General features: G+C 39.2%; 1 protein-coding gene across 1 annotated transcript; it reads left to right on the forward strand.

Annotated features, from left to right (window-relative positions):
• The first annotated feature begins 480 nt into the window (after positions 1–480).
• On the forward strand, positions 481–20,064 carry LOC116502523 (vomeronasal type-2 receptor 26-like). Its single transcript, XM_032208404.1, has 4 exons — positions 481–625; positions 9,834–10,048; positions 13,070–13,127; positions 19,160–20,064. The coding sequence occupies exons 1-4, from the start codon at positions 481–483 to the stop codon at positions 20,062–20,064; spliced, it is 1,323 nt and encodes a 440-aa protein (XP_032064295.1).
• Positions 20,065–23,840: the final 3,776 nt, after the last annotated feature.

The raw sequence follows: 23,840 nt of genomic DNA on the forward strand, positions 1-23,840 counted from the left end.
TCTAGCTACTCGTCCGCCAATGGAGCCCTGAAGAAATTTAAGATCCCCAAAGAAATTGTTTCTCATTATAATTTTTAAAATTTTGGTCTTTGAGACCTCTTCTGCTACTTCTCCAGTGACTGTCTGTGAGATAAACATCAAACTAAAACAACATGGAAGCTATCTTGCATCAGAAAAGAATAAATGCCTCAGCACGCATATTGTAGCACCAGGTTGGGGACAGGCAGGGACTGTGTTCTTGAATGTACTTTCTTTCCTTTCCAGGTGAAGCTTAGTTTTTTTTCTGTCTAAATCAGGAAGGTCATTAGAATTGCGTATTATAAGGATGCTGTGAAATCATCTAACTCTTCTTCTTGTACTCATTTAGAAACTGGAAGGCGATTGATTCAGTTTTGTTTGATTGATTCAACTCCATAATTCATGGCTTTTCTGCTTCTGCTAGTGATCCTTCTGTTCCATCCAGTCTATGGGAAGCTTAGCATGAAGTGTCCACTGAGCCTTGAGCACCAGGATGAGAAAAAACCATGGGGCTATTACAGACCAGGAGACCATCTCATTAGTATGATCACCACTGGAACAAAAATAACACGCCCAAGAATGTTGCCTTTCAACACGGCTCCTTATTGTCAGTTTGACACCTAAGTCATTCAGTGTGATGGAGTTGCATTCCCTCTATTTGCAGTCCTAACACTCTCATTATTTTTCTCTTATTTTGCTTTACCTGTATTGTAGGACCTGTCTAATTTCTAGAAATGTTTTATTTCCATTGTTTCTCTCTTTTGACTTATTTTGTATAAAAAACTCAAATCCAAATATGGGACAAAAAAAAAAAGAAACGAAAAAACTCCAGATTATATATCTTTCCTGGTCGAATCCTGACTTATCACTTGAATAGTGATCTTAGTTTAAAGTAGTTACTGAATGGGTTGCAGTTGCCTCTGCCCAGCCTATTTACATATTTTATAACCATTCATTCATATTCAATGAATGATCTTTATAGGAGCAGAAAATGAGTTTCTTTTAGAACTGCTTTTCTCTTATTTCATATTGTTTCATAACAGCCTCTTCTTATTATGATGGTTCTACCTTAATGATTGGATGATTTTAGAGTCTTGGTTACTTGGCAATTGAAAATTAGTTCAGCTAAAAATAATGGCTCATGTGTAATTCTTAATCTTAGTGGAAAGCTATCTCCTTCTCATCTCCCCAACACTCCTTAAAAGAGTAACTATAATTTGCTTCTAGCTTGGGATCAGTATTGGCTTAAGAACTCAGAAAGCTTGTGGAGACAAAGTGGATTAAATTGAAAACATATTTTGTTATTCCTCTTAATTATGATAACAAGGATATTTTTTTCATTAGTTTACCTTTTGATAAGTTAAGAATATTATGCTACATTTTTAATATTCAAATGGTCAACAAGTCCCTTCGGCTTCTGCAAAATCTCACACTAGAGAAAAAGTATTTGGTTGTTGCTGTTGATGATGCCAAAAATTAACATGACTGTAGTTTTATACTAGTTTTACTTATCAAAGTAGAAGAATACTACGTGTGATTTTCAATATTGAAGTGCTTAACAAAAAACACCAGCTCCTGAACAATCTCACACTTGGCTACAACATCTATGACAACTATTTGAATGTACTTGAAACTTCAGATCCCTTGCTGGAGATGATCTCTACTGGAGAAGTGAATGTCCCCAACTACAGCTGTGGCAGGAAGGACAACATTTTGGCTCTTGTGGATGGAGCTCCTGAAGAATCTCCATTCAGATGTCAACATTAGGAGGCACCTACAAAATCCCTCAGGTTTCTAATGTCTGTTTTTCCATAGGTAAGTAGAGTGGGTAGTGAGTTGATATGCAATGGATCCAATGTGAAATACTACTTCTCTTCATGGCCAGTCTTGGTGTCATAGTTAAGGACTGGGATCCACAATGTGGAGAGGGCAAGGATCAATATAGTGATATCCTCTCCTCTCATGACATCTTCATCATATCACCACCATTATCATCATCATCTTTATCATCATCATCATTGCTGTCTTTTTCTGCTCACTTGGGAATATGAGAAGCTCTGTGATCAATCAAAGGGTCTTCTATAAAAAAGGAAGATGAAGTAGAGAGGGATCTTTTGAACATAATCTTAACAATAATAATATTTTAATGGTAAACAAAACTGAGATTCATGAAAATGATCCAAATTGATTATCTTGCTTATAACTGATGAAACACATATGATTTATGGACTCATAAGGACCAGTATTATTAATTTAAAATGTCAAGCATATTAGAAAACGTCAACTTTTTTTACCCTAAAATATTTGTGATGAAATTCATCATAAAATGTAGAAAAGCAATGAAGCTTCTTCTGTCAGTTCAGCTGACAGAAAGTTCTGCTTTCTGGAAGGTTCATTAATACATATCAGTAATTCCTACAATATCCAGTTGTGATGAAGTTTTCAATATCAGAAATGTAATAAAAATAATAAAATAATAAATAATAAAATGCCCCTAGATTTTACAGACCCATACAGACCCCAGGCTGCACAAACAGAGGGATAGAATCAATATCATGTGAAGTGTTAATACAATTTTATAATGACTTTGTAAGGCCACATTTGGAATACTGCATTCAGTTTTGGTCGCCATGATGTAAAAAAGATGTGGTGACTCTGGAAAGAGTGCAGAGAAGAGCAACAAAGATGGTTAGGGGACTGGAAACTAAAACATATGAAGAACAATTGCAGGAACTGGGTATGCCTAATTTAATGAAAAGAAGAACTAAGGGAGACATGATAGCAGTGTTCCAATATCTCAGGGGTTGCCACAAAGAAGAGGGAGTCAAACTATTCTCCAAGGCACCTGAGGGTAGAACAAGAAGCAATGGGTAGAAACTAATCAAGGACAGAAGCAACTTAGAACTGAGGAGAAATTTCCTGATGGTTAGAAAAATTAATCAGTGGAACAACTTGCCTCCAGAAGTTGTGAATGCTCCAACACTGGAAGTTTTTAAGATGTTGGATAACTATTTGTCTGAAATAGGGTTTCCTATCATGGCAGGGAATTGGACTAGAAGACCTCCAAGGTCCCTTCCAACTTATATCTGCCGCTTTTCTCTCTAGTCAGCCTTATTTTAAATTAAGTTTCCAAATTTAGGGTGTTCTCTTTCCAATAGAAAACAGGGTTTAAAAAGTCTCACCAACACAACATGCTTCTCTCCAGTGCTTGCATGTAGGAACTGTCAGCAGCTTCAGCAGCCTGGTGGCTGACTCGGGATCACTGGCAAAGGAGTTTTTTCCTGGGTCACCAGAGACCTTGCGGGTGTCTCTGGGACCACTGGATCTCCCCCTACCTTTCACTGTCTCTTCGGGACAGCTTAGGTCCAAAAAGAACTGTCCAGATGATCTGAATTAGATGGACATTCAGGAGAAGCCTGAAAGTCCATCTTCACACTGCAATGTGAAGCTCCACCCCAGAATTTTGGCTATAATATTGAATTAGACAAATGGGAAAATTTTGGGGGAACAAAGATAAAAATGACACTATCAGTTGCATAGAAGGAAAACTAGTACAAAATGTTTTACAGATGGCACCTCGCACCAACAAGGTTAGCTAAAATCTTAACAAATATATCTCCAAAATGTTGGAAGTGCAAATCAATACATATTACCCTTTATGGTGGACCTGTGAGGAGGCTAATTTTTTTTGGAAAAGATGTGTTTTGAAAAAGAACAGTAAAAAGACTGATCTCCAAACGGTGACTCAAGAAAAAATGTGGATTAAAAGGCATAATTTATCTGCTTTTTTCCTGAAAACCAACTGTCAAGATGCTATTCACATATTTAAGATATCTGTCATTTCTCAGCGGATATAGTCCAATGAGTGTTGTGATCCAGACTTTCCCTTCAATGGGCCCTGGCAACATATGAATGTTAAATGGAAAGGAATAATTCTGTCCAAAACAGCACCATATTCTATATAGTGAAGAAAAACATTGACTTGTCTCAACTTAGAGAGGGCATCCATGAGGAATGCTGTATGTCCAGTTTTGGATAACTGTTGTGTTTTAACAACACAAATTCCACTCTTGACAAGCAAAGTAGTCAAGGTCCTCATGAAATTCTCTCCATATGGAGAGAATATGTAAAACTGGATGATGAAATATGAAGACAGAGTTCAAAAAATTGAAGAAAAAGTTCAACAAGAAGAGAAGAAGGTTGAGAAGTTAGACAGTAGACTGAGCGACCTGGAAAGGGAGAGCAGTGGAATATTAAGATAGGAGATGGATAGGTCTGAATTTTTCTTAAGATTTCAAAACATAGAATAAGAAAGAGGAGAGAACCTAGTACAGATAATATCCGAGATATTGACAAACGTATTAGAGATATTCTAGGAGAAGATGATGGATGGCATAGATGAAGTGTCCTGAGTACATACAAAGCATGCAATGAGAAATGCTCTTCAAAGGGAAGTCCATGTAAGATTTACCAAGAAAACAATCAAACTACAAATTCTACAGAAAATGAGAGATAAAAAATTAGAATATAAAAGCAAGGAGATTGTAGTTCTGAAACAAATTCCGAGAGGAGTGAGAGAGAAGAGAATATCATTTTTTGACTAAAGTTCTGATTTAAAAAGGTGTTAATTACAAATGGCTCATACCAGAAGGTCTACTATTTACATGGCAAGGACAAAGATACAGGATAGATACAATTGATAAGGCATAAGCTTTCTATGCAGAATACTTCAGAGAAACGGCTGAGAAAACTGGAAAAGATGAATTAGTGGCACAACTACTGGAGGCACCTATAATTGAGACTGAAAAAGTAGAAGAAGCTGTAGGCGGAAATAATAAAGAGGAAACTGTGGTGGGGGGGTGTAAGTCACAGAGAACAACGAGAACCCAGATCTACTAGAGCTATAAATCCTGTATATAAAGTATAAACATGGAGGAAAGAAAAATGGTTACAATCAATATTAATGGACTTGACTCAGCAATTAAAAGAAAGAAAACATTTCACAAATTAGAAAAGTTAAAACTTGACATAATCTGCCTACAAGAAGTACATATTCAAAAGAGACATGAACACCTACTAACACAATCAAAGCTTGGGAAAATGTTTGCTACACTGGCGAATTGTAAGAAAAGAGGAGTGATCTTCTATATTAAAGATAATATTCCAGCGAAATTAATTTATGCAGATGAAGAGGGAAGAATTTTGATGGTGGAAATTATGGATATAAAAAAACACTTCTAATTGGAATCTATGCTCCTAATGAGAAGCAAGATGAATTTTATAAAAAAATTGCATAAAAGAATCTCGGATTTGGACTATGTTGATATTTGTATGATGGGAGATTTCAATGGCATTGTAAACCAGAACATGAATAACAAAACACACACAAAAAAATGAAGCTAAATAGAAAACTGCTTCCGAAATCCTTCTTCAGGATGATAGATGAAATAAATTTAAAAGATATATGGAGTGAAATAAATACTAAAAAAGAACAATATACTTTCTATTCAAATAGACATTCATCATTCTCCAGAATTGATGTGATATGGGCCTCAGCAGAATTGATTTGCAATGTACAAGAAATTGAGATTGAAACAAGCACTTGGGCGGACCATAATCCAATTACAGTTAAATGGAAAGGCCAAAGGATAACATCTAGATAGACACTAAATATATTGAAAGAAAAAGACTTTGTACAAAAAATGGAAAAAGAACTGGCCTTTTTCTTTGAAGAAAATAACAAAGAAGATACATCAATGCAGAATCTTTGGGATACAATGAAGGCTGTCACTAGAGGTCTGATAATAGACTATACAAGGAAGAAAAATTCAAAGAAAAGATAAACGCATAAAGCTCTAGACAACGACTATAAAATACTTGAAAGAGAGTTACAGAGATCACCACAAAAAAAGAAGTTAAAATAAAAATGGATATAATTAAACATAAAATGGATCTACTGGAAAAGGAAGAACTGGAACAAAAAATTAGAGGCACTAAACAGAATTACTTTGAAAATGCAAATAAACCAGGCAGATGGTTGGCATATAAGCTGAAAAAAGAGAGAGAAGCAAAGAAAATATTCCAATTTAGAGATGAGCAAGGACAAATTCAATATGGAAATGCTGAGAAAAAGAAAATTATACACAACTACTATGCTAAGCTGTAGGAACAAGAAAAAGTGGAAGAAGGAGGAGTTAAAAAGTATTTACAGGATGCTAATCTTCCCCAGATATCAGATGAAACTAGAACGATGTTGGAAAGTAAAATAACAATGATGGAGTTAACAGAAACAGTTAAAAAACAAAACAATGGAAAAGCCCCAGGTCCGGATGGACTACCTGTGGAATTCTAGAAAACATTTGAAGAAACCTCGACTCTCCCACTCTTAGAAGTCATGAATGAAGTGATATCTGAGAGTAGAATACCAAAATCATGGTCAGAAGCATACATTGCATTGCTACCCAAGGAGGAGACTGATTTAACACAAACTAAGAATTATAGACCAATTTCTTTATTAAATTGAGATTACAAACTATTTGCATCTATACTAGCAGAGAGACTCAAAAAAATACTTAAATAGTTTTATCCACTCAGACCAAAACCTTTTTTTTTACCAAAGAGACAAATTAAAGACAATATGAGAATGATTTTGAATACTTTGGAATATTATGAGGCTCATCCCAAAAAACAAATGGCTTTGATGTTTCTTGAGGCACAGAAGGCTTTTGACAATGTGAACTGGCAATTTATGTTTCTACAATTGGAACAGATGAACTTTGGTAAGAAATTTATCCAAACCATACAAATGGTATATCAGAAACAAACAGCAAAGATAATGGTAAATGGAGAATTGACAGATTCTATTGAAATAAAGAGAGGTATGAGACAAGGTTGCCCATTATCACCATTACCCTTTGTCTTAACATTAGAAGTTTTAAATAGAAAGATTAGAGAAGAAGAAATAAGAGGAATGAAAATTAAAAAAGAAGAATACAAGCTACAAGCGTTTGCAGATGATTTGGTCTTCATTCTTGAAGATCCACTAGAAACAGCACCCAAATTGTTAGAAAGAATAGAGGAGTACAGAAAAGTAGCAGGTTTGAAAATAAACAAAGATAAAACAAAGATTTTGACAAGGAACATACCAGCAAGACAAAACGAAGAGTTGTCAGAAGCTTTGCAGATTCAAATCACAAGCAAGGTTAAATATTTGGGGATATATTTATCACCTAGATGCAGTACTCTTAAGGAGGACAATTATATTAGACTAAAACAACAAATTGCGACTGACTTGATAAAATCGGAAAACCTACAACTATCAATGATAGGAAGAATCTCTACAATTAAAATGAATATCTTACCTAGAATTTTATATCTGTTCCAGACAATCCCAATCAGATTGGGTAAGGACTTTTTTCAAGATCTAAATAAAATAGTTTTGAAGTTTTGAAGTTTATTTGGCAAGGGAAAAAAGCAAGAATAAAACTCAAACTGTTACAAGATGCTAGAACTAGAGGAGGATTGGGCTTATCTGAGTGGAAGTTATATCACCAAGCAACAAATTTGATGTGGATTAAGGAGTGGATAACACTAAAAAACTCTAGATTATTGAATGTAGAAAATCATGATTTACTGTTGGGTTGGCATGCTTTTTTATGGTATAAGGGAACTAAAGCACATGGTTATTTTAGAAGATATTATATAAAGGAAGATATTCATTTTAAGGCCTTGTTATTAAATTGGGAAAAGGTTAAAAGATTACACTACTTAAAAATTCCAGTCTGGAAAGCAACGATTGAAGCATTTTCATATCCAATAATATATAAAAAGAAACAAACAGTTAGATATGTTGAAATACTGAATGTAGAGGGTGAACTCAAATCTATCCAAGAGTTGAAACAAGAAGGAATAGAAATGGATTGGTACTCATATGTACAGATACAATCTAGATATAATGAAGATAGAAAAACAAAAGGTTTTTACAATAAAATGACTGAGTTAGATAAAATTCTAGCAGATACTGATGAAAAAGTAATTAAAAAAATATATGGATATTTATTGGAGGTTAAATTACAAGAGGAACAAGTTAAAGAAACCAGTACTCATTTCCACCTGAAATCTGACTGACATCAGGAACAGGAAGGCCAAAGCAACACCCAGAGGAAGGGCCACCATGTCCTTCAAAATTAGTTTTTGGATGGTTATGGCAAGTAATCAGGTCGCAATATCCACACTGTGGGCATCACCACTAAGATACTTCAAAATATAAAAGATCTTAGTGTCTTATGTGAATATGGAAAGGCAATAGAGGGAGTGTAAAAACACATAACTTCTGCCCTCGTTTTCCCACTATTTGTCCACTTTCCCATTATTTATTTCATTATTTATCCACTTTACCACTATTTAGCTAATGGTAAAGAGTGGGTGTCTTTTTCCTGTCTCTTAGTCAGCTCTCATCTCAAGCAGTCTCTGGGGACAAGAGACCACATTGAAAAACAGCAGAAGACAATTTCCTGAGTGTTGAACTTTCTTCTTCTACTTTCCACTTTCTGGACATGTCCTGACAAGAAGCACCACAACGACTACAGAACATTGGCCCCAGGGGAGTCTCTGTGATTTTTTTAACTAACATGCTTTTTTCTAGCTACCTCTTTCCTCATGGAGCTCTGGGAAAACTTCAGGGTCCCCAGAGGAATCATTGCTTTTCCCTATAATTATCCCCAGCCCAGCCATTGAGACTTCTTCAATGAGTGCCTTTGATGTACATGTCAGACTGAAACAACATAGAAGAAATCTTGCACCAGAAAAAGACAAATGTCTCATGCTCTGTGTTGCACAAAATTTGTGATAGGCAGGGGCTCTGCTCTTGAACGTATTTTTCTCTTCTTTCCAGGCAGAGCTTGGTTGACCTCTGTCTGAATCAGGAAAACCACTAGCATTTCTATCCTGTGAGAGTGTTTTTCTTCTTGTTGTTCCTGTTCTTGTTGATAAATGGGAGGAGGATTGATGCAAGTCCACGAATTATGGCACTCCTGATTCTGCTTCTGGTGCTGCTGTTATCCCAACCAGTCTCTGAAAAACTTAGAACAAAGTGCCCACGGAGTTTTGAGCACCACAACCAAAATAAACTAGGGAGCTATCATAGGCCAGGAGATCATGTCGTTAGTATAGTCACCACTTCAACATCAGCATCAGAAGTAATGTCTTTCAAGATGAATCCTTCAAATCAGTTTCGTGTGTAAGTCATTTAGCATGGTAGAGTTGCATTCCCTCCATTTGCAGTTTTAACAATTGCCTTCTTTCCTTTTATGTTACTTACTCCTACATTACCAAACCTGTCTAATTTTTAAAAATGTTTTGATGATATATTTAGACCATTAAACCCAGCGCATCTTTTCAGCATTCAGAAAATTAAATGGTAATAGATGAATATAGACTTGCTTCGGTTTTGAATGAATATTGTCATTAAAGTATAATGGGGAGGGGAAAAAAAGAGAATTTTATTTTAAAATGTTGCTGTTGATGGTAATGATGATAATGTCAGGTGCAAATAATAAGGAACGTCCATTGAGTTTAAATCACAGAAGAGATAATTGTTGCTACATCTACAAGAATCTAGTGAATTAATGCTCAGTGCTAAATTGGAACTAGATAAGGGTCAATGGGATTCATGGGGGGAGGGTGGATGTGGGTCTTTTGAAATAATACTTCTAGCTCTGCTTGCCATTCTCCTATAGATAACTTGAATCACTTTTTTAATGCCAGGTGTGCATATGATTACAAAAGACTTCTAAAATTCGTTTTTGCTCTTGAAGTGATAAACAAGAACTCTCGACTGCTGCAAAATCTCACACTTGGCTACAACATCCGTGACAACTATTTGAGCACCATTGGCACTTCCGATGCCTTGATGGACATGCTCTCTACAGGAGAAGCCAACGTTCCCAACTACAGCTGTGGAAGGAAGGATAAACTTTTGGCTGTCCTTGATGGATCTGACAATGACCTCTCCATCCAGATGTCAACATTAGTAGGTCCCTACAAAGTCCCACAGGTGTGTGTGTGTGTGTATTTGTTTGTTTGTTTGTTTGTTTGTTTGTTATCTAGCTGCTAGCGGGTTTGTAGCAGTGGTGGGTTCCGGATCTCGTTGCAACTGGTACGGTTACAACGGTGTGTGTGTGTGTGTGTGTGTGTGTGTGTGTGTGTGTGTGTGTGTGTTTGTTTGTTATCTAGTGGATAGAGGGTTTGTAGCAGTGGTGGGTTCCGGATCTTGTTGCAAACACTTCCGCAAGCCTCCATTACACTCCAGCTGCTTGGCGGAGTGACGCCCAGGAGCTGTACATGCCATGTGCATGCACAGAAGCGCTGAAGAGTTTAAAGACAGGTAAGGAGCGCGGGGGGGAGGGTGACCCCTCCGGAGCACTATACCAGAATCGTATCCAGTGCTCCAGGCAGGCACCGATACACCCATACCAGGGCATATTTCCTGTAACCCACCACTGGTTTGTAGTGGTGATGAGTGAGCAATTGATCCATTTGTAGCTTCTGTATGGAATTCAAGTGTGGCTTTTCACCATGACCATTGTAAGACTCATGGTTTGGCCTTGGGATTCTTAGTGAGGAAGGGGCCAAATTCAGAGCTGTCCATTCATCTTATGAGACCATCTTCATTACTTTGCTGTAATTGGCAGAACAGCTGTGAAGTTTAAGAGTTCCGCTGGGTACTATCAAAGGGATTTCTGTTAAAAGGACTGTGCAGGCAGTGATGGGAAGCTTGCATTTTATCCATGCATTTTTCATAATAAGATTTTCAATGGTGAGCAAACACCAGGTTTGTGAAGATAATGCCAGTGGATTACCTTAACTATATTTGACAAACAACTTGATATACATAGCTATCACTAGCATTAATTAACCATTTTATTAAATAAAATTACAAGCATATTAGCCAACATATATTTTACCCTAATCTGTCCATCATACAATTGATCATAAGGGCTTGGTGAGCAATAGAGCCCCCAGAGAGGATTTTACCACCTGAATTATTCAATCAATATCCCAACTATTCACTGGTTCATTCACAAATATAAATCATAACTGCCATATTCCAGTTGGGTGGAAGATGGTAATGGTAATTTCAATACATAAAAATGGAATAACGAGGAACCTGTTAATGAAAGTGTGGCTAAATTAAATGCATGTTTCTTATTGAGTAGGGTTGACAGTGGGTAGATGAAAAATGCATCCTTGCAGGAGTACAAGCTGCCTTTAGACAAAGTCAATCCACTATTGTCAAATATTTTGCCCTCAACCATCAACCCCCAAAAATGTATCAGTCAGGGGAAACAATGCTTTGCTGCCTTTATAGATCTTAGTTCAGGATCTGACACAGTGAACCGAAATATTATGGAGGAAATTGATTTCCCTTAAACTGGAACCTGGACTTTTGGCCCAGATCAAAACCCTTTTGACAAGCATTTGTCTGAGAGTGAGATTTGGGCTCGGTGGAGCCATGACAAATAGGATCAATATTTACCAAGGGATAAGAAATGGGTGCATATTTCAACCATGTTTCTTCAGTCTAAATATTGATGGCTTACCAGGACTGATGAAGGATCATGAAGTACATATGCCTAAGGCACTAAATTCATATTCTAACACCTTTTTGTATGCTAATAATATGATATTATCACCTTACTTGCAAATGGGTTTGTGTGGGTTGTTAAGAAGACTTGGCTCCAACTTTCATAATAATTCTATGATATTAATAAATCAAAGACAAAAATAATCATCTGTGAAAAATGGCATCCTAGTCATAGGTGACTTTTCAAACAATTTTCCTTATCTGGAGTAGTTTTCTCCGCAATAGGATGTTGGCTCAATCATCATCAAAGTATCTTACTTAGAGCAAGGACATGACTCAATGCATTGCTTAAACTAAAAAAAAAATCATAGCTCTCCATCTTCCTTAGCTCCAATCGTTAAAGTCTATAAGCCAAGCTTGAAACTGAATTGAAACATTTCAGTTCAGATCTGCATACCTGAGTCTGATTGCAGTAAATTGTAGGCGTGACAACACAAATATGATTTCTCCTTTGTTTTTATTCTTTATTGCTTTATATGTTTCTTTAATTCAATTATATTCAATCTTGTCAATATTCTGCATTTTGAATTATTTAGCTTAATGTGGCCTAATGCTTAATAACAAACTATTTTAATATGTTCACAAGAATGAAGATAGATTTATTAATAGGTAATATTTTGGATTTGATCTGACCCCAAATATGACACAGCAATCTTCATTGCTTTTTCAGATCAGTTCTGTATTTGTTCCAGAAGCTCTGGGTGATAAAAATCAGTTCCCCCTTTTCCACCCAATGCTCCCCAGAGAAGGGATTGAGTATCCAGCAATTGTCCAAGTGCTTCTCCATTTCAGATGGACCTTGATTGGTGTCGTTGCTGTAGACTCAGAAAATGGAGAGAATTTCATGAGGACTTTTATTCCTATGCTTGTCAGGAATGGAATTTGTGTTGTCATAGCACCAAAGTTCTCAGAAACTGCAATGATACCAGAACTCAGGGATGGCCTCACCAAGTGGAGACAAGTCAATGTCTTTGTTAACTTCATGGAACGCCAAACCCAACTGAACCAAATTATCCCTTTCTATTTAGCAGTTGAAGGTATTCCAGGACCCATTGAAGGGAAAGTCTTGGTCACTGCAGTCGTGGGGGGAATGATAGTGAGAAGGCATAAGGTTTACAAACACAACCATAGTATTTGGTACTTCGGCCTTCAGAAGAAAAAACCCGCAAAAGATGATGCCTATGAACCCATTATCTTTCTAGAACACCAATTTCCACATGGGTATTTTCACTGTTCCTTTTCAAAGAATGTATTTTCTGTCAAAGAGCGGAGAAGATGCACCCAGAAAGTGCCAGTGGGGATCCAAGGACAAAGGAGCAAGACACAAATCCTAAATGATAGGCTTCTTTACACTGTCATTCAGACTCTGGCTCATATCTTGAATGCTGCCTATTCCTCCAGATATAGAAAGAGAAGCAAGGAGGGCAAAGAGATATTGGTGGCTCCAAAACTGCAGCCATGGCAGGTATGACCTCCAAAGAAAGATTCCATGAGAAGGAATCCAAAGCACATAGAGGGGAACCTTCTCAACCTCTTTGAGCTACAAAATGCCAATAGGATTGGTCAATCTAATCACTCAAGAGATAATGTTTCAAACAATGGGCATATTTGATAGATATGTTCTGACATGAAAAAAATCCTACTAAATATAAAAGCCATGTGGGCATGTTTAAATAAAGTCAGGTACAGTATGTATTGATTTGAGATTAATAGAATAGAATTTGAAATTCATACATCCCTGAGACCATCTATCCCGACTCTTCTTAGGGGACTGGAGACTAAAACATATGAAGAACAGTTGCAGGAAATGGGTATGTCTAGTTTAAGAGAAAGAAGGACTAGGGGAGACATGATAGCAGTGTTCCAATATCTCAGGGGTTGCCACAAAGAAGAGGGAATCAAGCTATTTTTCAAGGCACCTGAGGGTAGAACAAGAAGCAATGGGTGGAAACTAATCAAGGAGAGAAGCGACTTAGAACTGAGGAGAAATTTCCTGACAGTTAGAACAATTAATCAGTGGAACAGTTTGCCACCAGAAGTTGTTAATGTCCCAACACTGGAAGTTTTTAAGAAAATGTTGGATAGCTGAAACGATATAGGGTTTTCTGACTAGGAAGGGGGTTGGACTAGAAGACCTCCAAGGTCCCTTCCAACTCTGCTATTGTATTATTCTTCTCTGCAGGAATCCCATCTAAAGCATCTCTGTCTGATGTCTTCTCTGTCTTTGAATTAAGGCAACCAGTAAAGGGAGACTGAACCTCTTTGATTTCCTTACTCAGCTCTAAAACCGCTCTTCCTATTAGGAAGCTTTTCCTCTCATTTAGCCAGAGTCTCCTCTCTTGTAATTGAGTTAATTTTCCCCATGTGCCACCCTCCAGAATAACAGGGAACATCTCCTGAGCCTTTGTGCTAAATTTTTAGCAATAGCTATAGCATCTAGACTGATATTATATATATTATATATATATACTCCAGGCTGTGGGCATAGTTTGCCCGAAATACAGAATTCTAACTGCTACTCCACCAGGGCTCAAATTTTCAATGACTGGAAGCGAGCTTTTATCTCCCTTCTCCAATTCAGAGATAGTTTCAGCTGGAAAAGATCTTTCCAGATTCTTTTTTATTGTCAGCTCCAATATAAACTGGAAATGAGATATTTTTCCCATTGGATTTTGCTTATGTATCTCTCCTTAAAGGAAACAAAAAATAGTTTGCAGGCTTGTGATTTTTAAACAAAGTCCAAATTGCTTTGTCTAACACTCCATACAACTCTTACAATAAATCATAATTTATTAATCTGAACTCCCTCTTTTAATGAAAATGTAGACAAATAAATTATCAAAGAATTTAAGGAAGTTTTTAACTACTGAACTATCATTGTAGCCAACCCTCACTTAGAAAGTCATCACATCAGAAAATAATTTATTAATACTTTGAAGAAATCAAGTTATATCACCAGCATTACCACAATCTATTAAGTGGGATATGTGGAAATGATGCTTGGGGCACCATGGGAGGGATGCTACTTACAGAATGAACAGCTGGGGAAAATTTTGCAGGTTTTTTTTTTAGACTTATATACCGCTTCATAGGGCTTTCAGTCCTCTCTAAGCGGTTTACAGAGTCAGCATATTGCCCCTAACAACAATCCGGGTCCTCATTTTACCCACCTCAGAAGGATGGAAGGCTGAGTCAACCCTGAGCCGGTGAGATTTGAACAGCCGAACTGCAGAACTGCAGTCAGCTGAAATAGCCTGCAGTGCTGCATTTAACCACTGCGCCACATCAGCTCTGCAGTTGTGTTAGAGAAACTCCCCATTGGGAGAGGGAGTACATTTAGAGAAGCGTCGTGAGAGTGTTGTTGGAGAACACACAAACCAGCATACAGAGACACTGCAGTTTAAGTAGGCTTTTACTTTTGTGGAAATAGAGGTATCAGAGTCTATCAAACAGTCCAAGTCATACATAGATAAGACAGTCAGTCATCAATGATTTTCAGTTAAGGGATAATCCAAATAACATATTCCATAATCATACAAGCAGTCTGCTACTGAAGGTTTGCTAGCAATTTCAAAACTTACAATAGCTCACAGCACTTTCTAACAGCCAGCTTCAAAAACACTCAGATCAGATCAGCCCAGCATCTAACAAACAGAGAGCTAACAGTCATTCTGGCTCACTCTTATGGTCGATTGAGGAAACAGCAACCAATCACATTTTATAGTATGATTTAAAGAAACAGGTACAGCATTGCTATATGATTTATATATTGCCAACCCAACGGTAGATTAGATTCCTAACAAGTTGCATAATGGTAAAAAAAAAAACACGAGGAAGGACCCCCTCCTGTTATTTTTCAGGCTCTTAAAATAGATGGTGGGAGATTTGTACTTTCAGACTTGGAAAATGTTTGTTAATATAACCTTCCAATAAAGTAGACTAAAAGAAGATTCTCTTAATGTAGCTTTAAAATAAAGTAAATAACCTTATCTGGTTGTCTTTCCCACCTGGGAAAATAAATACAACAAAATTAGTTATCTGTTGCTGAAGAACATTTTGTATAGTTAACATGTTTTGTTAATTATTTATTTAGTCAACATATATTTGAGAAATTTTGCCAAAACTGTTTTAAAGATTGTAGTAAGATATGGTGTCCTTCTTCGGCATATTTTCATGTTAAAAAACTGTAGAAGACACATTCATGTCCAAAAACAGCTTTTGGGGGGGAAAACTAAGATTTCTACTTTTAGAATTCTGAGATGCTTCCATTTCAGTTCCATTCCTTTCTGAAGAAGAATGAGTATTTCAATCTTTCTCAAAACAAACTATACTTGGACCAAAATGGAGACATAGTATCAGATCTGGATATCTTAAGCTGGATAATTCTCCCCAAGAAGGATCCCATCCGAGCACAACTGGGGAGTTTTGAAAGACAGAGATTGAATATCCATAAAGATGCTCTTTTACCGTTAAAGTTGCTTAACAAGGTTGGTGAAATGGTGGTGTCTTTTCTCGATTTTCCAAACCCTTAGGACCCTTAGAACTGAACCAAAGAAAAGCCCTTCCTGATATTTGAAATAATGAGATATATTTTGAAAGGAAATGCTACTTAGACTTTTCCTTTGGATTGTAAGAGAGCACTTCATTTGAAAAGAGAAAGAACTTTTTCTTGGTTACTTAGCTGGGACATAGAAATATCCCATTCCAATACAGTGTTCCTAATTACGTCCCACGCACTGCAGCTAAAAATTCCTGTTTAAGGGATATGTACTCATGACCTCAACTCCATCTCAATTCACTACAAATCTACATATAGTAACCTTTGATCTTTTTTCACCAGCATAGCAGCCAAATACATTGACTAAATGAACACATAAATAAATGAATTCTGTCTCCTTTAAGATTGACAGCCCTACCTACTTTGTAAGGAAGTTTTCCTTTCTATATCAATTCGAACGTGGTTTTCAACTATTTCCCTAAATTGGAATGGTTTCCCAATATTTTATATAATCCAGAAAAAAATCTTTCAGATCCTGCTGGTCAGATATTTCTTTCTTCCTTATACTTTTGTTGTATTTTAATAAATCAATAATTAAGGTTTTATAAAGAAGTTTAATATTCTACTTAAATTTTAATTCAGTTCTAAAATTGAATATCACTAGATCATCATACTTTAAGATCATGGCCATAGGATGAATGGAGGAATGCATGTCAATATAGAAAGGAGGAGGAACGCACTGGTTGTCACTCAAAATCATGAGTGATTAATCGACACTCGCTTTAATCTTTTCTCAATTCCATTCCTTTAGATTTGATTAAGTAGAATGGTACTTTCTTACAATCTGATATGCTAGAAGAAAAAGGGAAGAACTAAATGTAGAGTCTGTCTGTAGTTGTGTTTCTTCCAACTATTTGGAACTTATTTAAGATTTCATATTTATGTAACTGAAGCTCAGAGACAACTTGGCTAATACTCAGGTTGACCAAATCTGTCAATCAATGATGAGTCCAACACATTTCTGTGTGCCTTATTTTCCCTCTTAGTCTCTACCTCAATCCAAATGTGTGGAAAATTGTCGTCCTGGATTTGTCAAGAGGGCTCGAGAAAAAGAGCCAGTTTGCTGCTATGACTGTGTTCCTTGCCCAGAGGGGACCATCTCTACTCAGGAAGGTGGGTAACCCTGGAGGACAAGATATTGGATTCCTCCACAGCACTGTGACCTTGTCTTGGATTTGGGGATTGGGAGTTGGAGACACTGATTTGCAATGTGTTTCCTTACTTATTCTTACACTTTACCACGGTTACATTTATACATATGTTCATTTCTCCATTTTTATTATTGTAAGTTGCCTACAGTTCACCCACAGCAAGACAGGTAGCAAATAAACTTAACAAACAAATAAATACATCTGCATGCCATTTGTGGCCAGTCAGGTGGTGCTGTTCTTTTGCGGAAGAGCAACTGGAAGTTGTATGGATCTGGATGGGAAGGATCCAACTTCATCTCAACCCAGGCAAGTTAGAGTGTCTTTCTGTTTTTGGCCCCCAAGGGACAAGTAAAAAGGCATCCCTGACTCTGAATGGGATGTCACTTCCCTGGATGGCAGTGGTTCCCAATATGAGGATCCTCCTAGATTCATGGCTACAGTTGATAAGCAGGTGGATGCCATCCCGAAAGGGACATTCACAGAGATTCTTCTTATGTCCTTATCTGACCTGCCTTATTCATTTCCTGTTTGAATTATTGCAGTTGCTATTCATGGATCTGCTCCTGAAGAGCACTTAGAACAGTGATGGCAAACCTTTTTTGGCTCAAATGCCAAAAGAGGCGGGAGTGCAGGGGGTCATGCACAGGTGTGCCACACACCCATAATGCTATGTGCATGACCCCAGAGCGCATGGGTGCACAACCAGCACTCCTCCTGGTGTTCTTATTTCACCCTCCCCATGCTCCAAAGGCTTTATAGGAGCCAGGGGAGAGTGAAAACAGCTCCACCCGGAGCTTTCCCAAAGCCTCTGCAGCACGAAAAACCAATGCTATGGGCAAACCGGAAGTTTGGGAACAGACTTCTGGGTTGTTTGTTAGGGCCTGTTTTAGCCCTCCAGATCATTCAGGGAAGATTCCTGGAGGTCCCTGAATGCTCCCGGGGTGGGGGATGGGGGCTAAAACTGGCTCTATGAGCAAACCGGAAGTCTGTTCCCAAACTTCCAGTTTGCCAATAGGGCCGGTTTTTCGTGCTCTGGAGGCTTTATGGAAGCCTCCGGAAGCTGGAAAATGGCCTGAAAAGAAGGCTGAAGTTAGTTGTCTAATGCACGCATGTGTGTTGGACAGATGACAGGGCCACGCCTCGTGTGACCTGACAAATGGGTCCGCGTGTTTTTCATAGTGTTTTTCCAAGTACAATTCAAATCACTTTAAAGCTGCATTTTGCACAGAATCAAGATCTCAGTGAGACTTCCTGTCGCTGAGGTTATCTGTTTGTCCCACTAGAGCAAGTATAGTAGGCATGTTCCAAATCCTTTCAAAAAACAAGGCTACCTTCTTTTATGAAGACATGTTCTTGGAAGCCTAACTTTTCTGTTGCATTTCCTGCAGTATTAATCAAGTACCACCTTGAATTCCAAAGGGCCCAGACTCCTCTAAAATTCAGGAGACCTGGTTAGTCTCTTCACCATTGGGATAAGGTGAGGTTAGTGTAGGATAAGAATATGCTGGATTGCATTAGTGAAGGGTTGTTGTGCATCAACAAATTGATGTTATTTTTTCTGCTTGTAGTTGGTACAGTGGTATATATTGGGTGGTCCTTTTGCTGGACTTTTAGCTGCCCTAAGAGAGGTATAAGATAATCAGTCAGACAAATGTTTTATATATGTATGCAGGCTTCTATTGACCATTTAGTACGGCACTTTATTGTCTCTTCTGTCATCCAAAAAAAGTATTTATTGAAATGCAGAGGGGGGCAATATAAAAGAAATATTACTTTCTGTTTTCTCAGATACTGAAAAGTGCATCAAATGTCCAGATGATCAATATCCAACAGAGAACAGGATCCAATGTATCCCAAAAAGGATAACCTTCCTGTCCTATGAAGAACATCTGGGTATCATCCTGGTCTCTTTCGCCCTACTCTTGTTCTTAACTACAGGATTCATTTTAATCATATTCATTAAATACCTAGAAACTCCCATTGTCAAAGCCAACAACCAGGACCTCTCCTTCATCATCCTGGTCTCCCTTCTGCTTTGCTTCTTGTCCTCCTTTTTCTTCATTGGACAGCCAAGGAAAGCCACCTGTCTTCTCCGACAAACAATGTTCAGCATTGTCTTCTCAGTAGCTGTATCTTCTGTGTTGTCCAAAACAATCACAGTGGTGTTGGCTTTCCTGGCCACAAAGCCAGGGAATAAAATTAGAAGATGGTTGGGGAAGAGCTTGGCCAACTCCATCATCCTTTCTTGTTCTGCTGTCCAAATTATCATCTGCTGCATTTGGCTAGCAGTTTCACCACCATTCCCTGACTCTGACCTCCACTCGCAGCCTGGAGAGATCATCCTTCAATGCAATGAAGGCTCTGTCGTCATGTTTTATGTTGTCCTTGGCTATATGTGTTTCCTAGCTGCCATTTGCTTTATTGTAGCTTTCCTGGCCAGGAACCTCCCTGGAGCCTTCAATGAAGCCAAGTTGATCACCTTCAGCATGCTGGTCTTCTGCAGTGTCTGGGTCTCCTTCCTGCCCACCTACCTGAGCACCAAAGGGAAATACATGGTAGCTGTTCAGATCTTCTCCATCTTGGCCTCCAGTGCTGGACTGCTGGGCTGCATCTTCATCCCCAAGTGCTACCTTATCATCCTGAGGCCAGACCTGAACACTAAGGAACATCTGACGATAAAAGTTGGGAAATAACTTTAACATTGTTTATTTATTTTTTCATTGCAGTTATTATTTGCTTATACACTTCCTTTGCATCAATTTGAGAAATACAATGATTTAAAAACAAGAAAAAATACTTACAAATAGTGCAAAACTAATGAAATTAAATTCCAACATAATAATCAATCAGTAGAATAAACAAATTAATAATCATAATAGGTGGGATGAATATGGAATTCTTAGCCTATGTGAACATGATCTCTGTCTACGAAATAAAAAATAATAATACTGTAAGACTACTGAAATTATATTCCAAATGGTAAAATAAATGAATGAATAATTAAACTTGCTATGCAGCCAGGGAAAACAAGATTCCCCAAACAGTGGGGGAAGGAATCCATTGTTGAACACAGGGGTGTCAAACTGGCAGCCCACGGGCCAGATGCATCACACGCAGACCACGCCCACCTCAGCTCCACAAATGGTAAAAATGTTGTGAAACATTACATGATGGCAATGTGACAGGGTGAGTTTGATATCCATGGTCTAAACTGAGATAAATATTGAGACCTAAATCTCTTTCAACACTGCTCTTTCAATAGAGTTGATTGTTAAGAACATGCAGATGATACCCCACCTCCAGTGGCAACACTCTGGATGACCTTCCCCAGTTATTTCTGCACTTGTTTGGTGATATCATGATTTGTTTGTTTATTTATTTATTTATTTATTTATTTATTTATTTATTTATTTATTTATTTATTTATTTATTTATTTATTTATTTATTTATAGGGTTTGTATGCCGCCAACTCTGGAGAGACTCAGGGCGGCTTACAGATAAAAAGTAAGGGGGAACATACAAAAAATTAAAAAACAACATGAAAATACCACAACATTCATAGTTTAAGATGGGGCTGCATAAATCAACAGCCCCAGACCTGCCGGAACAGCCAGGTCTTGGTCGCTTTGCGGAAGACCGGAAGGGTAGTAAGGGTCCGGATCTCCATGGGAAGATTGTTCCATAGGGCCGGAGCAGCTACAGAGAAGGCCCTCCCACGGGGAGTCACCAGCCGACATTGACCGGCAGATGGATTCCGGAAGAGGCCTAGTCTGTGCAATCTTATGCTCTCTGGGAGGTAAATGGCAGGAGGCGGTCTCTCAGGTAGCCAGGTCCTATACCATGTAGGGCTTTAAAAGTAACAACTAGCACCTTGAAGCCTGTCCTGAGACAAATGGGAAACCAGTGCAGCTCGCGGAGGATAGGTGTAATGTGGGTGTATCTAGGTACGCCCACTATCGCTCGCGCAGCTGCATTCTGGATGCGGTGGGGAGACCCCTCCTGAAGAAACCTTCTCTAGACCCAGCCATTTTGAACAACTCTTCAAGGGCAGCCCCATGTAGACCGTGTTACAGTCATCCAGTCTTGAGGTGACGAGGGCGTGAGTGACCACCCAAAGGGCCTCCCGGTCCATATAGGGTCGCAACTGGTGCACCAGGTGAACCTGGGCAAAGGCCCCCCAGGTCAAAGCTGACCAGTGATGTTCTAGAGTCAGCTGTGGATCCAGGAGGACTCCCAAATTGCGAGCCCTCTTTGAGGGGCGTATAGCTTCACCCCCCCAGGCTAAGAGATGGAATAGCTGGACCATTCTTGGGAAGGAGCATCAATAGCCACTCAGTCTTGTCGGGATTGAGTGCAAGCTTGTTTGTTCCCATCCAGACCCTGACAGCCTCCAGGCACTGGCACATCACTTCTACCGCTTCGCTGAGTGGGCACGGGGCGGACAGATACAATTGAGTATCGTCCGCATATTGGTGGTATTTAATCCCGTGCCAGCATATGATCTCACCCAGCGGCTTCATGTAGATGTTAAATAGGAGGGGGGACAGGACTGAACCCTGCAGCACCCCATAATTGAGGGGCCTAGGGGTCGATCTCTGCCCTCCAATCAACACCGACTGTGACCTGTCCGAGAGGTAGGAGGAGAACCACCATAGAACGGTGCCTCCCACTCCCACCTCTCACAACCATCACAGAAGGATACCATGGTCGATGGTATTGAAGGCCGCTGAGAGGTCAAGAAGCACGAGGATAGAGGAGTGACCCCTATCCCTGGCTCACCAGAGATCATCGATCAGTGCGACCAAAGCAGTTTCCATGCTGTAACCAGGCCTGAAACCCGACTGAAAGGAATCCAGATAATCAGTTTCATCCAAGGTCCGTCGGAGTTGAAAGGCCACCACCTATTCAACAACCTTCCCTACAAAGGGGAGGTTGGAGACTGGATGATAGTTGTTCAAAATGGCTGGGTCCAGAGAAGGTTTCTTCAGGAGGGGTCTCACCACCGCATCCTTTAGGAGGTGCGGGAAGAATCCCTCCCGGAGAGAGGTGTTAACTATTGTCTGGAGCCAGCCATGTCTCACCTCCCTGCTGGTCGAGACCAGCCAGGAGGGGCACGGGTCCAATATACACCTGGAGGCACTCACCACTCCCATGGCCTTGTCCACTTCCTCAGGAGCGACAAGTTGAAACTCGCTCCATAAAATCCGCTCAAGACCTTCCCCCGGTACCTCGGCTGGTACTGTGCAATTGGAGTCCAGGTCCGTCCGAATCCGAGTGACTTTATCTGTCAGAAACTGGACAAATTCCTCAGCTCTACCTTGTAAAGGGTCGTCCGCATCCCTCCCTTTCAAGAGAGATTGGGCTATTCTAAATAAGGCGGCTGGGCGCGATTCTGCAGATGCAATAAGAGCGGAAAAATGTGCACATTTTGCCGCCCGTATTGCCACCAGATAGGTCCTGATATAGGCTCTCATCAGTGCTCGGTCAGATTCAGAGTTACTAGCCCTCAAGCGGCGCTCTAGGCATCTCTTTTGGCGCTTCATCTCCCGGAATTCCTCGGTGAACCAAGGAGCCCTCCTGGATTCACTAGCTCAGAGTGGCCGTAAAGACGCAGCGACTAAGGATTCTACCGGACTGTGGACGAGAGCGTCAGGTATTTCTCCAAGTGCCATCTGAAATCCCATAGGGTCCATCAGACGCCTGGGGCGGAACCACCTAATTGGTTCCTCCTCCCTACAGTGGGGGATTGGTTTCTGAAAGTCAAGCCTCAGCAGGAAGTGATCAGACCATGACAAGGGCAATATCTTCATGCCCTTCAAATCTAGATCACGTCTCCATTGCTCCAAGAGAAATACGAGGTCAAGCGTGTGACCCGCTGAGTGAGTCGGACCCCGGATTACTTGGGTCAAATCCATGGCTGTCATGGAAGCCAGGAACTCCTGCGCCCCATCAGCATGATCTTTGGGAGACTTCAGGATTCCATGAATTTAGTGTTGAGTCATCAATCTCTCAACGCCCTTTCTGGACATCCCCCCAAAAGAATCATTTGATCCAGGAAAGAGGGAAGAAACCTCATTGGTCTCTTATCCAAATAAATCACATGATCTGCTGGCCTCTAAAGGGGAAGGTTTCAGAAGTCTGCTATGTGAATGGGAAAATAATCTATAATGGAAAATGGCAGGAGGTCATCTTTAAGGCTTTACTATCCAGACTTAGCTAGGGAGTTGCAGGGTGAGCCCACCTTCTCTGGAAGCTACCGATAGACCAAGATTGTTTTCATCACCCTAATGCAGGTGGGAGCTGAAGCTCAAACAGGAGAGGCAGAAAAAGTTGTGGTCCATTACCTGATCTTCCTTCCCTCCCTTCAATAAATAACTCTATGTGGAAGGTACAAAAGAAAGATAAAATGTAGAATATAGAATAATAGAGTTGGAAGCAGTGGTGAAATTCAATTTTTTTTACTATTGA

Source organism: Thamnophis elegans, chromosome 2 (assembly GCF_009769535.1).
Source record: "Thamnophis elegans isolate rThaEle1 chromosome 2, rThaEle1.pri, whole genome shotgun sequence".
NCBI classification, from domain to species: Eukaryota; Metazoa; Chordata; class Lepidosauria; order Squamata; family Colubridae; genus Thamnophis; species Thamnophis elegans.